Below are 24379 nucleotides of genomic sequence, written 5' to 3'. Positions count from 1 at the left end.
TATCACTGTGTCATTATATCTCTGTGTCATTATATCACTGTGCCATTATATCACTGTGTCAGTATATCACTGTGCCATTATATGACTGTGTTATTATATCACTGTGGGGCCAATTCATTATCTGGGTCCATTTAAATCCCACCTCGAACCCCAAAGCTCCTTCACATAAGGAGTGGGCCATCGGGAAATGACGACATGTAATGATGACGTTTGCTCCGATACGCAAACACCTAAAATCTTTCAGTTTGATGAATATGGCGCGGCCACATCCGGCCTCTCATTATTAATGCGCCTATTAGTACAAGCATTACTGGGCGAGTCGCTCTGCGCACATTTTCTAGGGTGAGCCCCTCAATATGTAAGTTGCTCTGCTTGTCCCCAGTAGTGCGAACGGCTCCGCAACTCACCTGCTCAGGCGCTTACGGAACAGTCCAAAGAGGGAGGTGTAACATACTCAGTGTGCTCAAACCAATAATAATAAAAATAATGTTCTTATTTGTGTGCACTGTGACGGAGGCTATATAACTGTAATCTGACATTTCTCCTTGTCCCACAGGACCCTGCGGCAGCAGCAATCTCAGATGGAGACTGCGACATCAGAGAGGGGGAGACGGTGTCAATGAATTATAAACCTTCTCCACTACAAGTCAAGCTAGGTAAGTTATATATATTACCATAATACACATCTATTACATCTATTATACTGTATACAGACATAGGACACTACATCCCCAACATGTCCTGACCGCTGTACATGATCATACTACACATCTATTACACTGTATACAGACATAGGACACTACACCCCCAACATGTCCTGACCACTGTACATGATCATAATACACATCTATTACACTGTATACAGACATAGGACACTACACCCCCAACATGTCCTGACCGCTGTACATGATCATAATACACATCTATTACACTGTATACAGACATAGGATACTACACCCCCAACATGTCCTGACCACTGTACATGACCATAATACACATCTATTACACTGTATACAGACATAGGACACTACATCCCCAACATGTCCTGACCGCTGTACATGACCATAATACACATCTATTACACTGTATACAGACATAGGACACTACACCCCCAACATGTCCTGACCACTGTACATGACCATAATGTACATCTATTACACTGTATACAGACATAGGACACTACACCCCCAACATGTCCTGACCGCTGTACATGATCATAATATACATCTATTACACTGTATACAGACATAGGACACTACACCCCCAACATGTCCTGACCGCTGTACATGATCATAATACACATCTATTACACTGTATACAGACATAGGACACTACACCCCCAACATGACCTGACCGCTGTACATGACCATAATACACATCTATTACACTGTATACAGACATAGGACACTACACCCCCAACATGTCCTGACCGCTGTACATGATCATAATACACATCTATTACACTGTATACAGACATAGGATACTACACCCCCAACATGTCCTGACCGCTGTACATGACCATAATACATCTATTACACCGTATACAGACATAGGACACTACACCCCCAACATGTCCTGACCGCTGTACATGACCATAATACACATCTATTACACTGTATACAGACATAGGACACTACACCCCCAACATGTCCTGACCACTGTACATGACCATAATACACATCTATTACACTGTATACAGACATAGGACACTACACCCCCAACATGTCCTGACCACTGTACATGATCATAATACACAACTATTACACCGTATACAGACATAGGACACTACACCCCCAACATGTCCTGACCGCTGTACATGATCATAATACACATCTATTACACTGTATACAGACATAGGACACTACACCCCCAACATGTCCTGACCTCTGTACATGATCATAATACACAACTATTACACCGTATACAGACATAGGACACTACACCCCCAACATGTCCTGACCACTGTACATGATCATAATACACATCTATTACACTGTATACAGACATAGGATACTACATCCCCAACATGTCCTGACCGCTGTACATGATCATAATACACATCTATTACACCGTATACAGACATAGGACACTACACCCCCAACATGTCCTGACCACTGTACATGATCATAATACACATCTATTACACCGTATACAGACATAGGACACTACACCCCCAACATGTCCTGACCACTGTACATGATCATAATACACATCTATTACACCGTATACAGACATAGGATACTACATCCCCAACATGTCCTGACCGCTGTACATGACCATAATACACATCTATTACACTGTATACAGACATAGGACACTACACCCCCAACATGTCCTGACCGCTGTACATGACCATAATACACATCTATTACACTGTATACAGACATAGGACACTACACCCCCAACATGTCCTGACTGCTGTACATGGTCATAATACACATCTATTACACTGTATACAGACATAGGACACTACACCCCCAACATGTCCTGACCACTGTACATGACCATAATACACATCTATTACACTGTATACAGACATAGGACACTACACCCCCAACATGTCCTGACCGCTGTACATGACCATAATACACATCTATTACATTGTATACAGACATAGGACACTACACCCCCAACATGACCTGACCGCTGTACATGATCATAATACATCTATTACACTGTATACAGACATAGGACACTACACCCCCAACATGTCCTGACCGCTGTACATGATCATAATACACATCTATTACACTGTATACAGACATAGGATACTACACCCCCAACATGTCCTGACCGCTGTACATGACCATAATACACATCTATTACACTGTATACAGACATAGGATACTACACCCCCAACATGTCCTGACCGCTGTACATGACCATAATACACATCTATTACACTGTATACAGACATAGGATACTACACCCCCAACATGTCCTGACCGCTGTACATGACCATAATACACATCTATTACACCGTATACAGACATAGGACACTACACCCCCAACATGTCCTGACCGCTGTACATGACCATAATACACATCTATAACACTGTATACAGACATAGGACACTACACCCCCAACATGTCCTGACCGCTGTACATGACCATAATACACATTTATTACACCGTATACAGACATAGGTCACTACACCCCCAACATGTCCTGACCGCTGTACATGACCATAATACACATCTATTACACTGTATACAGACATAGGACACTACACCCCCAACATGTCCTGACCGCTGTACATGACCATAATACACATCTATTACACTGTATACAGACATAGGACACTACACCCCCAACATGTCCTGACTGCTGTACATGGTCATAATACACATCTATTACACCGTATACAGACATAGGACACTACACCCCCAACATGTCCTGACCGCTGTACATGACCATAATACACATCTATTACACTGTATACAGACATAGGACACTACACCCCCAACATGTCCTGACCGCTGTACATGATCATAATACACATCTATTACACTGTATACAGACATAGGACACTACACCCCCAACATGACCTGACCACTGTACATGGTCATAATACACATCTATTACACTGTATACAGACATAGGACACTACACCCCCAACATGACCTGACCGCTGTACATGACCATACTACACATCTATTACACTGTATACAGACATAGGACACTACACCCCCAACATGTCCTGACCACTGTACATGATCATATTACACATCTATTACACTGTATACAGACATAGGACACTACACCCCCAACATGTCCTGACCGCTGTACATGATCATAATACACATCTATTACACCGTATACAGACATAGGACACTACACCCCCAACATGTCCTGACCGCTGTACATGACCATAATACACATCTATTACACTGTATACAGACATAGGACACTACACCCCCAACATGTCCTGACTGCTGTACATGATCATAATACACATCTATTACACTGTATACAGACATAGGATACTACATCCCCAACATGTCCTGACCACTGTACATGATCATAATACACATCTATTACACTGTATACAGACATAGGACACTACACCCCCAACATGTCCTGACCACTGTACATGACCATAATACACATCTATTACACTGTATACAGACATAGGACACTACACCCCCAACATGTCCTGACCGCTGTACATGACCATAATACACATCTATTACACTGTATACAGACATAGGACACTACACCCCCAACATGTCCTGACCACTGTACATGATCATAATACACATCTATTACACTGTATACAGACATAGGACACTACACCCCCAACATGTCCTGACCGCTGTACATGATCATAATACACATCTATTACACCGTATACAGACATAGGACACTACACCCCCAACATGTCCTGACCACTGTACATGACCATAATACACATCTATTACACTGTATACAGACATAGGACACTACACCCCCAACATGTCCTGACCGCTGTACATGACCATAATACACATCTATTACACTGTATACAGACATAGGACACTACACCCCCAACATGTCCTGACCACTGTACATGATCATAATACACATCTATTACACTGTATACAGACATAGGACACTACACCCCCAACATGTCCTGACCGCTGTACATGACCATAATACACATCTATTACACTGTATACAGACATAGGACACTACACCCCCAACATGTCCTGACTGCTGTACATGGTCATAATACACATCTATTACACCGTATACAGACATAGGACACTACACCCCCAACATGTCCTGACCGCTGTACATGATCATAATACACATCTATTACACTGTATACAGACATAGGACACTACACCCCCAACATGACCTGACAGTGTACATGACCATAATACACATCTACTACACTGTATACAGACATAGGACACTACACCCCCAACATGACCTGACCTCTGTACATGACCATAATACACATCTATTACACTGTATACAGACATAGGACACTACACCCCCAACATGTCCTGACCGCTGTACATGACCATAATACACATCTATTACACTGTATACAGACATAGGACACTACACCCCCAACATGTCCTGACCACTGTACATGATCATAATACACATCTATTACACTGTATACAGACATAGGACACTACACCCCCAACATGTCCTGACCACTGTACATGACCATAATACACATCTATTACACCGTATACAGACATAGGACACTACACCCCCAACATGTCCTGACCGCTGTACATGATCATAATACACATCTATTACACCGTATACAGACATAGGACACTACACCCCCAACATGTCCTGACTGCTGTACATGACCATAATACATCTATTACACCGTATACAGACATAGGACACTACACCCCAACATGTCCTGACCGCTGTACATGATCATAATACACATCTATTACACTGTATACAGACATAGGACACTACACCCCCAACATGTCCTGACCGCTGTACATGATCATAATACACATCTATTACACCGTATACAGACATAGGACACTACACCCCCAACATGTCCTGACCACTGTACATGTCCATAATACAGATCTATTATACTGTATACAGACATAGGACACTACACCCCAACATGTCCTGACCGCTGTACATGATCATAATACACATCTATTACACTGTATACAGACATAGGACACTACACCCCCAACATGTCCTGACCGCTGTACATGACCATAATACACATCTATTACACTGTATACAGACATAGGACACTACACCCCCAACATGTCCTGACCCCTGTACATGATCATAATACACATCTATTACACTGTATACAGACATAGGACACTACACCCCCAACATGTCCTGACCACTGTACATGATCATAATACACATCTATTACACTGTATACAGACATAGGACACTACACCCCCAACATGTCCTGACCACTGTACATGACCATAATACACATCTATTACACTGTATACAGACATAGGACACTACACCCCCAACATGTCCTGACCGCTGTACATGACCATAATACACATCTATTACACTGCATACAGACATAGGACACTACACCCCAACATGTCCTGACCGCTGTACATGATCATAATACACATCTATTACACTGTATACAGACATAGGACACTACACCCCCAACATGTCCTGACCGCTGTACATGATCCATAATACACATCTATTACACTCTATACAGACATAGGACACTACACCCCAACATGTCCTGACCGCTGTACATGACCATAATACACATCTATTACACTGTATACAGACATAGGACACTACACCCCCAACATGTCCTGACCGCTGTACATGATCATAATACACATCTATTACACTGTATACAGACATAGGACACTACACCCCCAACATGTCCTGACCGCTGTACATGACCATAATACACATCTATTACACTGTATACAGACATAGGACACTACACCCCCAACATGTCCTGACCACTGTACATGATCATAATACACATCTATTACACTGTATACAGACATAGGACACTACACCCCCAACATGTCCTGACCGCTGTACATGACCATAATACACATCTATTACACTGTATACAGACATAGGACACTACACCCCCAACATGTCCTGACCGCTGTACATGACCATAATACACATCTATTACACTGTATACAGACATAGGACACTACACCCCCAACATGTCCTGACCGCTGTACATGGTCATAATACACATCTATTACACCGTATACAGACATAGGACACTACACCCCCAACATGTCCTGACCGCTGTACATGACCATAATACACATCTATTACACTGTATACAGACATAGGACACTACACCCCCAACATGTCCTGACCACTGTACATGACCATAATACACATCTATTACACTGTATACAGACATAGGACACTACACCCCCAACATGTCCTGACCACTGTACATGATTATACTACACATCTATTACACTGTATACAGACATAGGACACTACACCCCCCAACATGTCCTGACCGCTGTACATGACCATAATACACATCTATTACACTGTATACAGACATAGGACACTACACCCCCAACATGTCCTGACCACTGTACATGACCATAATACACATCTATTACACTCTATACAGACATAGGACACTACACCCCCAACATGTCCTGACCGCTGTACATGATCATAATACACATCTATTACACTGTATACAGACATAGGACACTACACCCCAACATGTCCTGACCGCTGTACATGACCATAATACACATCTATTACACTGTATACAGACATAGGACACTACACCCCCAACATGTCCTGACCGCTGTACATGATCATAATACACATCTATTACACTGTATACAGACACAGGACACTACACCCCCAACATGTCCTGACCACTGTACATGACCATAATACACATCTATTACACTGTATACAGACATAGGACACTACACCCCCAACATGTCCTGACCGCTGTACATGATCATAATACACATCTATTACACTGTATACAGACATAGGACACTACATTCCCAACATGTCCTGACCACTGTACATGACCATAATACACATCTATTACACTGTATACAGACATAGGACACTACACCCCCAACATGTCCTGACCACTGTACATGACCATAATACACATCTATTACACTGTATACAGACATAGGACACTACACCCCCAACATGTCCTGACCGCTGTACATGATCATAATACACATCTATTACACCGTATACAGACATAGGACACTACACCCCCAACATGTCCTGACCACTGTACATGACCATAATACACATCTATTACACTGTATACAGACATAGGACACTACACCCCCAACATGTCCTGACCACTGTACATGATCATACTACACATCTATTACACTGTATACAGACATAGGACACTACACCCCCAACATGTCCTGACCCCTGTACATGATCATAATACACATCTATTACACTGTATACAGACATAGGACACTACACCCCCAACATGTCCTGACCACTGTACATGATCATAATACACATCTATTACACTGTATACAGACATAGGACACTACACCCCCAACATGTCCTGACCGCTGTACATGACCATAATACACATCTATTACACTGTATACAGACATAGGACACTACACCCCCAACATGTCCTGACTGCTGTACATGACCATAATACACATCTATTACACTCTATACAGACATAGGACACTACACCCCCAACATGTCCTGACCCCTGTACATGGTCATACTACACATCTATTACACTGTATACAGACATAGGACACTACACCCCCAACATGTCCTGACCGCTGTACATGACCATAATACACATCTATTACACTGTATACAGACATAGGACACTACACCCCCAACATGACCTGACCGCTGTACATGATCATAATACACATCTATTACACTGTATACAGACATAGGACACTACACCCCCAACATGTCCTGACCGCTGTACATGACCATAATACACATCTATTACACTGTATACAGACATAGGACACTACACCCCCAACATGTCCTGACCCCTGTACATGGTCATACTACACATCTATTACACTGTATACAGACATAGGACACTACACCCCCAACATGTCCTGACCGCTGTACATGACCATAATACACATCTATTACACTGTATACAGACATAGGACACTACACCCCCAACATGTCCTGACCGCTGTACATGACCATAATACACATCTATTACACTGTATACAGACATAGGACACTACACCCCCAACATGTCCTGACCACTGTACATGATCATACAACACATCTATTACACTGTATACAGACATAGGACACTACACCCCCAACATGTCCTGACCGCTGTACATGACCATAATACACATCTATTACACTGTATACAGACATAGGACACTACACCCCCAACATGTCCTGACCACTGTACATGATCATACTACACATCTATTACACTGTATACAGACATAGGACACTACACCCCCAACATGTCCTGACCGCTGTACATGACCATAATACACATCTATTACACTGTATACAGACATAGGACACTACACCCCCAACATGTCCTGACCACTGTACATGATCATAATACACATCTATTACACTGTATACAGACATAGGACACTACACCCCCAACATGTCCTGACCGCTGTACATGATCCATAATACACATCTATTACACCGTATACAGACATAGGACACTACACCCCCAACATGTCCTGACCACTGTACATGACCATAATACACATCTATTACACTGTATACAGACATAGGACACTACACCCCCAACATGTCCTGACCGCTGTACATGACCATAATACACATCTATTACACTGTATACAGACATAGGACACTACACCCCCAACATGTCCTGACTGCTGTACATGATCATAATACACATCTATTACACTGTATACAGACATAGGACACTACACCCCCAACATGTCCTGACCGCTGTACATGACCATAATACACATCTATTACACTATATACAGACATAGGACACTACACCCCCAACATGTCCTGACCGCTGTACATGACCATAATACACATCTATTACACTGTATACAGACATAGGACACTACACCCCCAACATGTCCTGACCGCTGTACATGATCATAATACACATCTATTACACTGTATACAGACATAGGACACTACACCCCCAACATGACCTGACCACTGTACATGACCATAATACACATCTATTACACTGTATACAGACATAGGACACTACACCCCCAACATGTCCTGACCACTGTACATGACTATAATACACATCTATTACACTGTATACAGACATAGGACACTACACCCCCAACATGTCCTGACCACTGTACATGACCATAATACACATCTATTACACTGTATACAGACATAGGACACTACACCCCCAACATGTCCTGACCACTGTACATGACTATAATACACATCTATTACACTGTATACAGACATAGGACACTACACCCCCAACATGTCCTGACCGCTGTACATGACCATACTACACATCTATTACACTGTATACAGACATAGGACACTACACCCCCAACATGTCCTGACCGCTGTACATGATCATAATACACATCTATTACACTGTATACAGACATAGGACACTACACCCCCAACATGTCCTGACCCCTGTACATGATCATAATACACATCTATTACATGTATACAGACATAGGACACTACACCCCCAACATGACCTGACCGCTGTACATGACCATAATACACATCTATTACACTGTATACAGACATAGGACACTACACCCCCAACATGACCTGACCGCTGTACATGATCATAATACACATCTATTACACTGTATACAGACATAGGACACTACACCCCCAACATGTCCTGACCCCTGTACATGATCATAATACACATCTATTACATGTATACAGACATAGGACACTACACCCCCAACATGACCTGACCGCTGTACATGACCATAATACACATCTATTACACCGTATACAGACATAGGACACTACACCCCCAACATGTCCTGACCACTGTACATGACCATTATACACATCTATTACACTGTATACAGACATAGGATACTACACCTCCAACATGTCCTGACCACTGTACATGACCATAATACACATCTATTACACTGTATACAGACATAGGATACTACATCCCCAACATGTCCTGACTGCTGTACATGACCATAATACACATCTATTACACTGTATACAGACATAGGACACTACACCCCCAACATGTCCTGACCACTGTACATGACCATAATACACATCTATTACACCGTATACAGACATAGGACACTACACCCCCAACATGTCCTGACCGCTGTACATGACCATAATACACATCTATTACACTGTATACAGACATAGGACACTACACCCCCAACATGTCCTGACCACTGTACATGACCATTATACACATCTATTACACTGTATACAGACATAGGACACTACACCCCCAACATGTCCTGACCACTGTACATGACCATAATACACATCTATTACACTGTATACAGACATAGGACACTACACCCCCAACATGTCCTGACCACTGTACATGACCATAATACACATCTATTACACTGTATACAGACATAGGATACTACATCCCCAACATGTCCTGACTGCTGTACATGACCATAATACACATCTATTACACTGTATACAGACATAGGACACTACACCCCCAACATGTCCTGACCACTGTACATGACCATAATACACATCTATTACACTGTATACAGACATAGGACACTACACCCCCAACATGTCCTGACCACTGTACATGACCATAATACACATCTATTACACTGTATACAGACATAGGACACTACACCCCCAACATGACCTGACCGCTGTACATGACCATAATACACATCTATTACACTGTATACAGACATAGGACACTACACCCCCAACATGTCCTGACCACTGTACATGATCATAATACATCTATTACACTGTATACAGACATAGGACACTACACCCCCAACATGTCCTGACCACTGTACATGACCATAATACACATCTATTACACTGTATACAGACATAGGACACTACACCCCCAACATGACCTGACCGCTGTACATGTCCATAATACAGATCTATTATACTGTATACAGACATAGGACACTACACCCCCAACATGTCCTGACCACTGTACATGATCATAATACATCTATTACACTGTATACAGACATAGGACACTACACCCCCAACATGTCCTGACCGCTGTACATGACCATAATACACATCTATTACACTGTATACAGACATAGGACACTACACCCCCAACATGTCCTGACCACTGTACATGATCATAATACACATCTATTACACTGTATACAGACATAGGACACTACACCCCCAACATGACCTGACCGCTGTACATGACCATAATACACATCTATTACACTGTATACAGACATAGGACACTACACCCCAACATGTCCTGACCACTGTACATGATCATAATACACATCTATTACACTGTATACAGATATAGGACACTACACCCCCAACATGTCCTGACCGCTGTACATGATCATAATACACATCTATTACACTGTATACAGACATAGGACACTACACCCCCAACATGTCCTGACCGCTGTACATGACCATAATACACATCTATTACACTGTATACAGACATAGGACACTACACCCCCAACATGTCCTGACCGCTGTACATGACCATAATACACATCTATTACACTGTATACAGACATAGGACACTACACCCCCAACATGTCCTGACCGCTGTACATGATCATAATACACATCTATTACACCGTATACAGACATAGGACACTACACCCCCCAACATGTCCTGACCGCTGTACATGACCATAATACACATCTATTACACCGTATACAGACATAGGACACTACACCCCCAACATGTCCTGACCGCTGTACATGATCATAATACACATCTATTACACTGTATACAGACATAGGACACTACACCCCCAACATGTCCTGACCGCTGTTCATGACCATAATACACATCTATTACACTGTATACAGACATAGGACACTACACCCCCAACATGTCCTGACCGCTGTACATGACCATAATACACATCTATTACACTGTATACAGACATAGGACACTACACCCCCAACATGTCCTGACCGCTGTACATGACCATAATACACATCTATTACACTGTATACAGACATAGGACACTACACCCCCAACATGTCCTGACCGCTGTACATGATCATAATACACATCTATTACACCGTATACAGACATAGGACACTACACCCCCCAACATGTCCTGACCGCTGTACATGACCATAATACACATCTATTACACTGTATACAGACATAGGACACTACACCTCCAACATGTCCTGACCGCTGTACATGATCATAATACACATCTATTACACCGTATACAGACATAGGACACTACACCCCCAACATGTCCTGACCGCTGTACATGATCATAATACACATCTATTACACCGTATACAGACATAGGACACTACACCCCCAACATGTCCTGACCGCTGTACATGACCATAATACACATCTATTACACTGTATACAGACATAGGACACTACACCCCCAACATGTCCTGACCGCTGTACATGATCATAATACACATCTATTACACCGTATACAGACATAGGACACTACACCCCCAACATGTCCTGACCGCTGTACATGATCATAATACACATCTATTACACCGTATACAGACATAGGACACTACACCCCCAACATGTCCTGACCACTGTACATGACCATAATACACACCTATTACACTGTATACAGACATAGGACACTACATCCCCAACATGTCCTGACCACTGTACATGACCATAATACACATCTATTACACTGTATACAGACATAGGACACTACACCCCCAACATGTCCTGACCGCTGTACATGACCATAATACACATCTATTACACCGTATACAGACATAGGACACTACACCCCCCAACATGTCCTGACCGCTGTACATGACCATAATACACATCTATTACACTGTATACAGACATAGGACACTACACCTCCAACATGTCCTGACCGCTGTACATGATCATAATACACATCTATTACACCGTATACAGACATAGGACACTACACCCCCAACATGTCCTGACCGCTGTACATGATCATAATACACATCTATTACACCGTATACAGACATAGGACACTACACCCCCAACATGTCCTGACCACTGTACATGACCATAATACACATCTATTACACTGTATACAGACATAGGACACTACACCCCCAACATGTCCTGACCGCTGTACATGACCATAATACACATCTATTACACTGTATACAGACATAGGACACTACACCTCCAACATGTCCTGACCGCTGTACATGATCATAATACACATCTATTACACCGTATACAGACATAGGACACTACACCCCCAACATGTCCTGACCGCTGTACATGATCATAATACACATCTATTACACCGTATACAGACATAGGACACTACACCCCCAACATGTCCTGACCGCTGTACATGACCATAATACACATCTATTACACTGTATACAGACATAGGACACTACACCCCCAACATGTCCTGACCGCTGTACACATCTATTACACACTATACAGACATAGGACACTACACCCCCAACATGCCCTGACCGCTGTACATGACCATAATACACATCTATTACACTGTATACAGACATAGGACACTACACCCCCAACATGTCCTGACCGCTGTACATGACCATAATACACATCTATTACACTGTATACAGACATAGGACACTACACCCCCAACATGTCCTGACCGCTGTACATGACCATAATTCACATCTATTACACTGTATACAGACATAGGACACTACACCCCCAACATGTCCTGACCACTGTACATGACCATAATACACATCTATTACACTGTATACAGACATAGGACACTACACCCCCAACATGTCCTGACCACTGTACATGACCATAATACATCTATTACACTGTATACAGACATAGGACACTACACCCCCAACATGTCCTGACCGCTGTACATGACCATAATACACATCTATTACACCGTATACAGAGTGATACAGTTTGTTGTGCTGATGTTCCTCAGGTTGTTTCTGAGCTTTGCTGTATACAGTAGGTATATGTGTTACTAGTTAGCGACATTTGTTTTGTCTCGGTAAACGCACCAGATGTTGCATTACCGTCTTCCAGGGGAATAAGCACAGAGACCGTACACTGAAAAGAAGACTGTCTCTCGTGAATGATTAATGTTCTCTGTGGTATAGAGACTTCCGGACATTTCTGTCTGTAACGGGATAAGAGGATCTGGAAACCACCTGTTGTAGACCAGCAGCGACCAATGAGAGGCTGTGAATAGGCCCCGGATGTGTCCCTTATAAGCTGCACCTCTCGCCCCCTCACACTTCTGTACTGTGAACATGAAAGACCTTCAGGACAGCGCAACAATATACCTGTCTGAGCCGCAGTGACAGGAGGCTGCCTATAGGGGGCGTGATTGTGCCAGATGGCAGCATCTGCCGGAGATGGGAGAATGGGCAGATAGGGGGCATTTACTATAGTTAAGTCTTTAAGATTTTACAGCAGTGTTGCTGGACATATAGGGGTCTGAATGATGACTGATCACCTGTACTGAAGACGAGACCTCTAAATGCCCTTTAGTCAGTAAGGATCAGCTGAGCAGTATCTTCAGATATAAGGGGGGTCCTAAAGTGATACCGTAGTAGCCGCTAGGTGGGCACAGATGCCTGTGGGTATAATGGGATGTACTGCAGGGGTCACTTTTTTTTCCTATTTTTCGCAAATCTCCCCTGGCTCAGTATGCATGCGCACAATGTGGAGCTGACTGGCTCAGAATGCACATGCACAACGTGGGACTGACTGGCTCAGTATGCATGCTCACAATGTGGGGCTGACTGGCTCAGAATGCACATGCACAATGTGGGATTGACTGGCTCAGTATGCATGCGCACAGTGTGGGGCTGACTGGCTCAGTAAGCATGCACACAGTGTAGGGCAAACAGGGTCAGTGTGAATTTGCATAGTGTAGTGCAGACTGTGCCAGGTTGTGTACATGCATACTGAACCAGAGTGCATACACACAGTGTAGGGTAGACTGGCTCAGTATGCATGTACACAGCCTGGCACAGAGTGCATGCACACAGTGTAGGGTAGACTGGCTCAGTATGCACAGTGCCTGGGTTGGACTATGAGACAGTTCTCGCTGTGTATTGTATTTTCTCTACCTTATTACTCTCCTCCGTGAATGACTTTGACCTTCTGAACGCGCTTCCTCCTCGGCCACCTTGGCGTGAAGCGGCTATTACTCCGTAGACAGAGCCGCTCTGCCTCACTGCTCATTGTCATTATAGCGGATGGTGAGTTTCCTGGGCTGCATCCAGGAGACTGGCCGTCATCAGTACCTGCCTGAGCACTGACCTCTCCCATCACTGGGAATAGGAGACCTGCAGAGCTTCTCCTTACCCTCCATGTACATAGGTCTGATAATGTTCTGTCCTTTGCTGATAGACTGTAATATTGTACATGTAATAAGATGTTAGTATTTACCTCTGTGTGATAGTGACTCTTCTTCTACTTCTGTAATGTGTAATATGTGGCTATAATCTGCCAGACTCCATTATTCAGTGCAGGAACTGCAACCGATTAGCCAGTGTCTCATTTTTGTGCCCCAGCAAAAGTCAATAAATAAACCTGATCAGTGCTCCAGCTACAGCCCATCAGTTCCCTCGGTACAGCCAATCAGTGCACCTGATCAGTGCACCGAGTACAGTCAATCTGTACACATGACCAGTGCACCCATTACAGCACATCAGTGTCCTCCCTACAGCAGATTTATCAGGTCTCAGGATAATGATACGATATTGGGTTCTCGGGATGATGAGCACAGTATTGGCGTCTCGGGATGATGAGCACAGTATCGGCGTCTCGGGATGATGAGCACAGTATCGGGGTCTCGGGATGATGAGCACAGTATCGGGGTCTCTGGATGATGAGCACAGTATCGGCGTCTCTGGATGATGAGCACAGTATCGGGGTCTCGGGATGATGAGCACAGAATTGGCGTCTCGGGATGACGAGCACAGTATTGGGGTCTCGGGATGATGAGCACAGAATTGGGGTCTCGGGATGATGAGCACAGTATTGGCGTCTCGGGATGATGAGCACAGTATTGGCGTCTCGGGATGATGAGCACAGTATCGGGGTCTCTGGATGATGAGCACAGTATCGGGGTCTCGGGATGATGAGCACAGAATTGGCGTCTCGGGATGATGAGCACAGTATTGGGGTCTCGGGATGATGAGCACAGTATTGGGGTTCTCGGGATGACGAACACAGTATTGGGGTTCTCGGGATGATGAGCACAGTATTGGGGTTCTCGGGATGATGAGCACAGTATTGGGGTGGTCTCGGGATGATGAGCACAGTATTGGGGTGGTCTCGGGATGATGAGCACAGTATTGGCGTCTCGGGATAATGAGCACAGTATCGGGGTCTCGGGATGATGAGCACAGTATCGGGGTCTCGGGATGATGACCACAGTATCGGGGTCTCGGGATGAAGAGCACAGTATCGGGGTCTCGGGATGACGAGCACAGCATCGGGGTCTCGGGATGATGAGCACAGTATTGGCGTCTCGGGATGATGAGCACAGTATTGGGGTCTCGGGATGATGAGCACAGTATCGGGGTCTCGGGATGACGAGCACAGTATTGGGGTCTCGGGATGACGAGCACAGTATTGGGGTCTCGGGATGATGAGCACAGTATTGGCGTCTCGGGATGATGAGCACAGAATTGGGGTCTCGGGATGATGAGCACAGAATTGGGGTCTTGGGATGATGAGCACAGAATTGGGGTCTCGGGATGATGAGCACAGTATTAGGGTCTCGGGATGATGAGCACAGTATTAGGGTCTCGGGATGATGAGCACAGTATCGGCGTATCGGGATGATGAGCACAGTATCGGGGTCTCGGGATGATGAGCACAGTATCGGGGTCTCGGGATGAGGACCACAGTATCGGGGTCTCGGGATGACGAGCACAGTATCGGGGTCTCGGGATGACGAGCACAGTATCGGCGTCTCGGGATGACGAGCACAGTATCGGGGTCTCGGGATGACGAGCACAGTATTGGGGTCTCGGGATGACGAGCACAGTATTGGCGTCTCGGGATGACGAGCACAGAATTGGGGTCTCGGGATGATGAGCACATTATTGGGGTCTCGGGATGATGAGCACAGTATTGGGGTGGTCTCGGGATGATGAGCACAGTATTGGCGTCTCGGGATGATGAGCACAGTATTGGGGTCTCGGGATGATGAGCACAGTATCGGGGTCTCGGGATGATGAGCACAGTGTTGGGGTCTCGGGATGATGAGCACAGTATTGGGGTGGTTTCGGGATGATGAGCACAGTATTGGGGTCTCGGGATGATGAGCACAGTATTGGCGTCTCGGGATGATGAGCACAGTATTGGCGTCTCGGGATGATGAGCACAGTATTGGCGTCTCGGGATGATGAGCACAGTATTGGGGTGGTCTCGGGATGATGAGCACAGTATTGGGGTGGTCTCGGGATGACGAGCACAGAATTGGGGTCTCGGGATGACGAGCACAGTATTGGGGTCTCGGGATGACGAGCACAGTATTGGGGTCTCGGGATGACGAGCACAGTATTGGGGTCTCGGGATGACGAGCACAGTATTGGGGTCTCGGGATGACGAGCACAGTATTGGGGTCTCGGGATGACGAGCACAGTATTGGGGTCTCGGGATGATGAGCACAGAATTGGGGTCTCGGGATGATGAGCACAGAATTGGGGTCTCGGGATGATGAGCACAGAATTGGGGTCTCGGGATGATGAGCACAGTATTGGGGTCTCGGGATGATGAGCACAGTATTGGGGTCTCGGGATGATGAGCACAGTATTGGGGTCTCGGGATGATGAGCACAGTATTGGGGTCTCGGGATGATGAGCACAGTATCGGGGTCTCGGGATGATGAGCACAGTATTAGGGTCTCGGGATGATGAGCACAGTATCGGCGTCTCGGGATGATGAGCACAGTATCGGGGTCTCGGGATGATGAGCACAGTATCGGGGTCTCGGGATGACGAGCACAGTATCGGGGTCTCGGGATGACGAGCACAGTATCGGGGTCTCGGGATGACGAGCACAGTATTGGCGTCTCGGGATGACGAGCACAGAATTGGGGTCTCGGGATGATGAGCACATTATTGGGGTCTCGGGATGATGAGCACAGTATTGGGGTGGTCTCGGGATGATGAGCACAGTATTGGCGTCTCGGGATGATGAGCACAGTATTGGGGTCTCGGGATGATGAGCACAGTATCGGGGTCTCGGGATGATGAGCACAGTATTAGGGTCTCGGGATGATGAGCACAGTATCGGGGTCTCGGGATGATGAGCACAGTATCGGGGTCTCGGGATGATGAGCACAGTATCGGGGTCTCGGGATGATGAGCACAGTATTGGGTTCTCGGGATGATGAGCACAGTATTGGGTTCTCGGGATGATGAGCACAGTATTGGGGTCTCAGGATAATGATATGATATTGGGGTCTCGGGATGATGAGCACAGTATCGGCGTCTCGGGATGACGAGCACAGTATCGGGGTCTCGGGATGACGAGCACAGTATTGGGGTCTCGGGATGATGAGCACAGAATTGGGGTCTCGGGATGATGAGCACAGAATTGGGGTCTCGGGATGATGAGCACAGTATTGGGGTCTCGGGATGATGAGCACAGTATTGGGGTCTCGGGATGATGAGCACAGTATTGGGGTCTCGGGATGATGAGCACAGTATCGGGGTCTCGGGATGATGAGCACAGTATTAGGGTCTCGGGATGATGAGCACAGTATCGGCGTCTCGGGATGATGAGCACAGTATCGGGGTCTCGGGATGATGAGCACAGTATCGGGGTCTCGGGATGACGAGCACAGTATCGGGGTCTCGGGATGACGAGCACAGTATCGGGGTCTCGGGATGACGAGCACAGTATTGGCGTCTCGGGATGACGAGCACAGAATTGGGGTCTCGGGATGATGAGCACATTATTGGGGTCTCGGGATGATGAGCACAGTATTGGGGTGGTCTCGGGATGATGAGCACAGTATTGGGGTCTCGGGATGATGAGCACAGTATTGGGGTCTCGGGATGATGAGCACAGTATCGGGGTCTCAGGATGATGAGCACAGTATTAGGGTCTCGGGATGATGAGCACAGTATCGGGGTCTCGGGATGATGAGCACAGTATCGGGGTCTCGGGATGATGAGCACAGTATCGGGGTCTCGGGATGATGAGCACAGTATTGGGTTCTCGGGATGATGAGCACAGTATTGGGTTCTCGGGATGATGAGCACAGTATTGGGGTCTCAGGATAATGATATGATATTGGGGTCTCGGGATGATGAGCACAGTATCGGCGTCTCGGGATGACGAGCACAGTATCGGGGTCTCGGGATGACGAGCACAGTATTGGGGTCTCGGGATGATGAGCACAGAATTGGGGTCTCGGGATGATGAGCACAGAATTGGGGTCTCGGGATGATGAGCACAGAATTGGGGTCTCGGGATGATGAGCACAGTATTGGGGTCTCGGGATGATGAGCACAGTATTGGGGTCTCGGGATGATGAGCACAGTATTGGGGTCTCGGGATGATGAGCACAGTATTGGGGTCTCGGGATGATGAGCACAGTATTAGGGTCTCGGGATGATGAGCACAGTATTAGGGTCTCGGGATGATGAGCACAGTATTGGCGTATCGGGATGATGAGCACAGTATCGGGGTCTCGGGATGATGAGAACAGTATCGGGGTCTCGGGATGATGAGCACAGAATTGGGGTCTCGGGATGATGAGCACAGTATTGGGTTCTCGGGATGATGAGCACAGTATTGGGTTCTCGGGATGATGAGCACAGTATTGGGTTCTCGGGATGATGAGCACAGTATTGGGGTCTCAGGATAATGATATGATATTGGGGTCTCGGGATGATGAGCACAGTATTGGCATCTCGGGATGACGAGCACAGTATTGGGGTCTCGGGATGACGAGCACAGTATTGGGGTTCTCGGGATGACGAGCACAGTATTATCGGCGTCTCAGGATGATGAGCACAGAATTGGGGTCTCGGGATGATGAGCACAGTATTGGGGTCTCTGGATGATGAGCACATTATTGGGGACTCGGGATGATGGGCACAGTATTGGGGTGGTCTCGGGATGATGAGCACAGTATTGGCGTCTCGGGATGATGAGCACATTATTGGGGTCTCGGGATGATGAGCACAGTATTGGGGTGGTCTCGGGATGATGAGCACAGTATTGGCGTCTCGGGATGATGAGCACAGTATTGGGGTCTCGGGATGATGAGCACAGTATCGGGGTCTCGGGATGATGAGCACAGTGTTGGGGTCTCGGGATGATGAGCACAGTATTGGGGTGGTTTCGGGATGATGAGCACAGTATTGGGGTCTCGGGATGACGAGCACAGTATTGGGGTCTCGGGATGACGAGCACAGTATTGGGGTCTCGGGATGACTAGCACAGTATTGGGGTCTCGGGATGACGAGCACAGTATTGGGGTCTCGGGATGATGAGCACAGTATTGGCGTCTCGGGATGATGAGCACAGAATTGGGGTCTCGGGATGATGAGCACAGAATTGGGGTCTCGGGATGATGAGCACAGAATTGGGGTCTCGGGATGATGAGCACAGTATTGGGGTCTCGGGATGATGAGCACAGTATTGGGGTCTCGGGATGATGAGCACAGTATTAGGGTCTCGGGATGATGAGCACAGTATTAGGGTCTCGGGATGATGAGCACAGTATTGGCGTATCGGGATGATGAGCACAGTATCGGGGTCTCGGGATGATGAGCACAGTATCGGGGTCTCGGGATGATGAGCACAGAATTGGGGTCTCGGGATGATGAGCACAGTATTGGGGTCTCGGGATGATGAGCACAGTATTGGGTTCTCGGGATGATGAGCACAGTATTGGGTTCTCGGGATGATGAGCACAGTATTGGGGTCTCAGGATAATGATATGATATTGGGGTCTCGGGATGATGAGCACAGTATTGGCATCTCGGGATGACGAGCACAGTATTGGGGTCTCGGGGTGACGAGCACAGTATTGGGGTTCTCGGGATGACGAGCACAGTATTATCGGCGTCTCAGGATGATGAGCACAGAATTGGGGTCTCGGGATGATGAGCACAGAATTGGAGTCTCGGGATGATGAGCACAGTATTGGGGTCTCGGGATGATGAGCACATTATTGGGGACTCGGGATGATGAGCACAGTATTGGGGTGGTCTCGGGATGATGAGCACAGTATTGGCGTCTCGGGATGATGAGCACATTATTGGGGTCTCGGGATGATGAGCACAGTATTGGCGTCTCGGGATGGTGAGCACAGTATTGGGGTGGTCTCGGGATGATGAGCACAGTATTGGGGTGGTCTCGGGATGATGAGCACAGTATTGGGGTGGTCTCGGGATGATGAGCACAGAATTGGGGTCTCGGGATGATGAGCACAGTATTGGGGTCTCAGGATGATGAGCACAGTATTGGGGTCTCGGGATGACGAGCACAGTATTGGGTTGTCGGGATGACGAGCACAGTATTGGGGTCTCGGGATGACGAGCACAGAATTGGGGTCTCGGGATGACGTGCACAGTATTGGGGTCTCGGGATGACGAGCACAGTATTGGGGTCTCGGGATGACGAGCACAGTATTGGGTTGTCGGGATGACGAGCACAGTATTGGGGTCTCAGGATGATGAGCACAGTTTTCAGGATAATGATCAGACTAATGTGTGTCTTCATTCTCTCCCTGGTGACGGCTGCCTCTTAGATGCAGATAGACTTGTTAGGAAGATCTGAATAATTTGCTCTATGTGATGTTCCTGAGGAGAGATTGATGAGCTGATACAGAGATAATGCTCTGAGAATTTGCATTTGGTGATTGTTATGCAGGTCAGACCTCTCCGCCAGCCAGCCCTCACATGAATAATGACCATTTACCCTCCTGCAGTATTCCGGAATCTTTTCTTTAGAAGACCTGGTGGGGGGGAGAGGGGAGAGTTACTTTGGGCTTGTCAGCAACCGGTTTTTTGTTTTTGTTTTAGGATTTTCTCTCTGCGAGTCATTCATTCTGGAGATAATAGTGAGTTGTTTCTGTGATGGACCTCACACATCGGAGCAATTACAGGACCCCTATACAGTGATTATATAGGCACAGCTTATTATTGCTTAATGTGAATGAGGTTACGCTAAGTAGCAGCTTATTATTGCTTAATGTGAATGAGGTTACGCTAAGTAGCAGCTTATTATTGGTTAATGTGAGTGAGGAGCACTTATTATTGGTTATTGTGAGTGAGGAGCACTTATTATTGGTTAATGTGAGTGAGGAGCACTTATTATTGGTTAATGTGAGTGAGGAGCACTTATTATTGGTTAATGTGAGTGAGGAGCAGTTATTATTGGTTAATGTGAGTGAGGAGCACTTATTATTGGTTAATGTGAGTGAGGAGCACTTATTGGTTAATGTGAGTGAGGAGCACTTATTATTGGTTAATGTGAGTGAGGAGCACTTATTATTGGTTAATGTGAGTGAGGAGCACTTATTAATGGTTAATGTGAGTGAGGAGCACTTATTATTGGTTAATATGAGTGAGGAGCACTTATTGGTTAATGTGAGTGAGGAGCTCTTATTATTGGTTAATGTGAGTGAGGAGCACTTATTATTGGTTAATGTGAGTGAGGAGCACTTATTATTGGTTAATGTGAGTGAGGTTACTCTGTGGAGCACTTATTATTGGTTAATGTGAGTGAGGTTACTCTGAGGAGCACTTATTATTGGTTAATATGAGTGAGGAGCAGCTTATGATTGGTTAATGTGAGTGAGGTTACTCTGGAGCACTTATTATTGGTTAATGTGAGTGAGGTTACTCTGGAGCACTTATTATTGGTTAATGTGAGTGAGGTTACGCTGAGGAACATTTATTATTGGTTAATGTGAGTGAGGTTACTCTGGAGCACTTATTATTGGTTAATGTGAGTGAGGAGCACTTATTATTGGTTAATGTGAGTGAGGAGCACTTATTATTGGTTAATGTGAGTGAGGAGCACTTATTGGTTAATGTGAGTGAGGAACATTTATTATTGGTTAATGTGAGTGAGGTTACTCTGGAGCACTTATTATTGGTTAATGTGAGTGAGGAGCACTTATTGGTTAATGTGAGTGAGGAGCACTTATTATTGGTTAATGTGAGTGAGTTACTCTGAGGAGCACTTATTATTGGTTAATGTGAGTGAGGAGCACTTATTATTGGTTAATGTGAGTGAGGAGCACTTATTATTGGTTAATGTGAGTGAGGAGCAGTTATTTTTGGTTAATGTGAGTGAGGAGCAGTTATTTTTGGTCAATGTGAGTGAGGAGCAGTTGTTATTGGTTAATGTCAGTGAGGTCACTCTGAGGAGCACTGATTTTTGGTTAATGTGAGTCAGGTTACTCTGAGGAGGACTTATTAGTTAATTTGTGCGAGGTTACTCTGAGGAGCACTTATTATTGGTTAATGTGAGTGAGGTTACTCTGAGGAGCACTTATTAGTTAATTTGAGCGAGGTTACTCTGAGGAGCACTTATTATTGGTTAATGTGAGTGAGGAGCACTTAATATTGGTTAATGTGAGTGAGAAGCAGTTATTATTGGTTAATGTGAGTGAGGAGCAATTATTATTGCTTAATGTGAGTGAGGTCACTCTGAGGAGCACTGATTATTGGTTAATGTGAGTCAGGTTACTCTGAGGAGGACTTATTATTGGTTAATGTTAGTGAGGTCACTCTGAGGAGCAGCTTGTTATTGGT

The 24379-nt window shown here is 45.5% G+C and overlaps 1 protein-coding gene across 1 annotated transcript in view; it reads left to right on the top strand.

Moving 5' to 3' along the window:
- The first annotated feature begins 556 nt into the window (after positions 1-556).
- FAM219A (family with sequence similarity 219 member A) overlaps positions 557-24379 on the top strand; it is a 125872-nt gene continuing 102049 nt past the window's right edge. Inside the window, exon 1 of the mRNA XM_088456851.1 lies at positions 557-656. Within this exon, the coding sequence (XP_088312977.1) occupies positions 620-656 (37 nt within the window). The 5' untranslated portion in view covers positions 557-619. The remainder of the gene's footprint in view (positions 657-24379) is intronic.

This window comes from Taudactylus pleione, unplaced genomic scaffold (genome assembly GCF_031769625.1).
Source record: "Taudactylus pleione unplaced genomic scaffold, aTauple2 ptg000722l, whole genome shotgun sequence".
In the NCBI taxonomy this organism is placed as follows: Eukaryota; Metazoa; Chordata; class Amphibia; order Anura; family Myobatrachidae; genus Taudactylus; species Taudactylus pleione.
The sequence above is the reverse complement of the archived record's forward strand: the minus strand, read 5'-3'. Positions and strand labels throughout refer to the sequence as shown.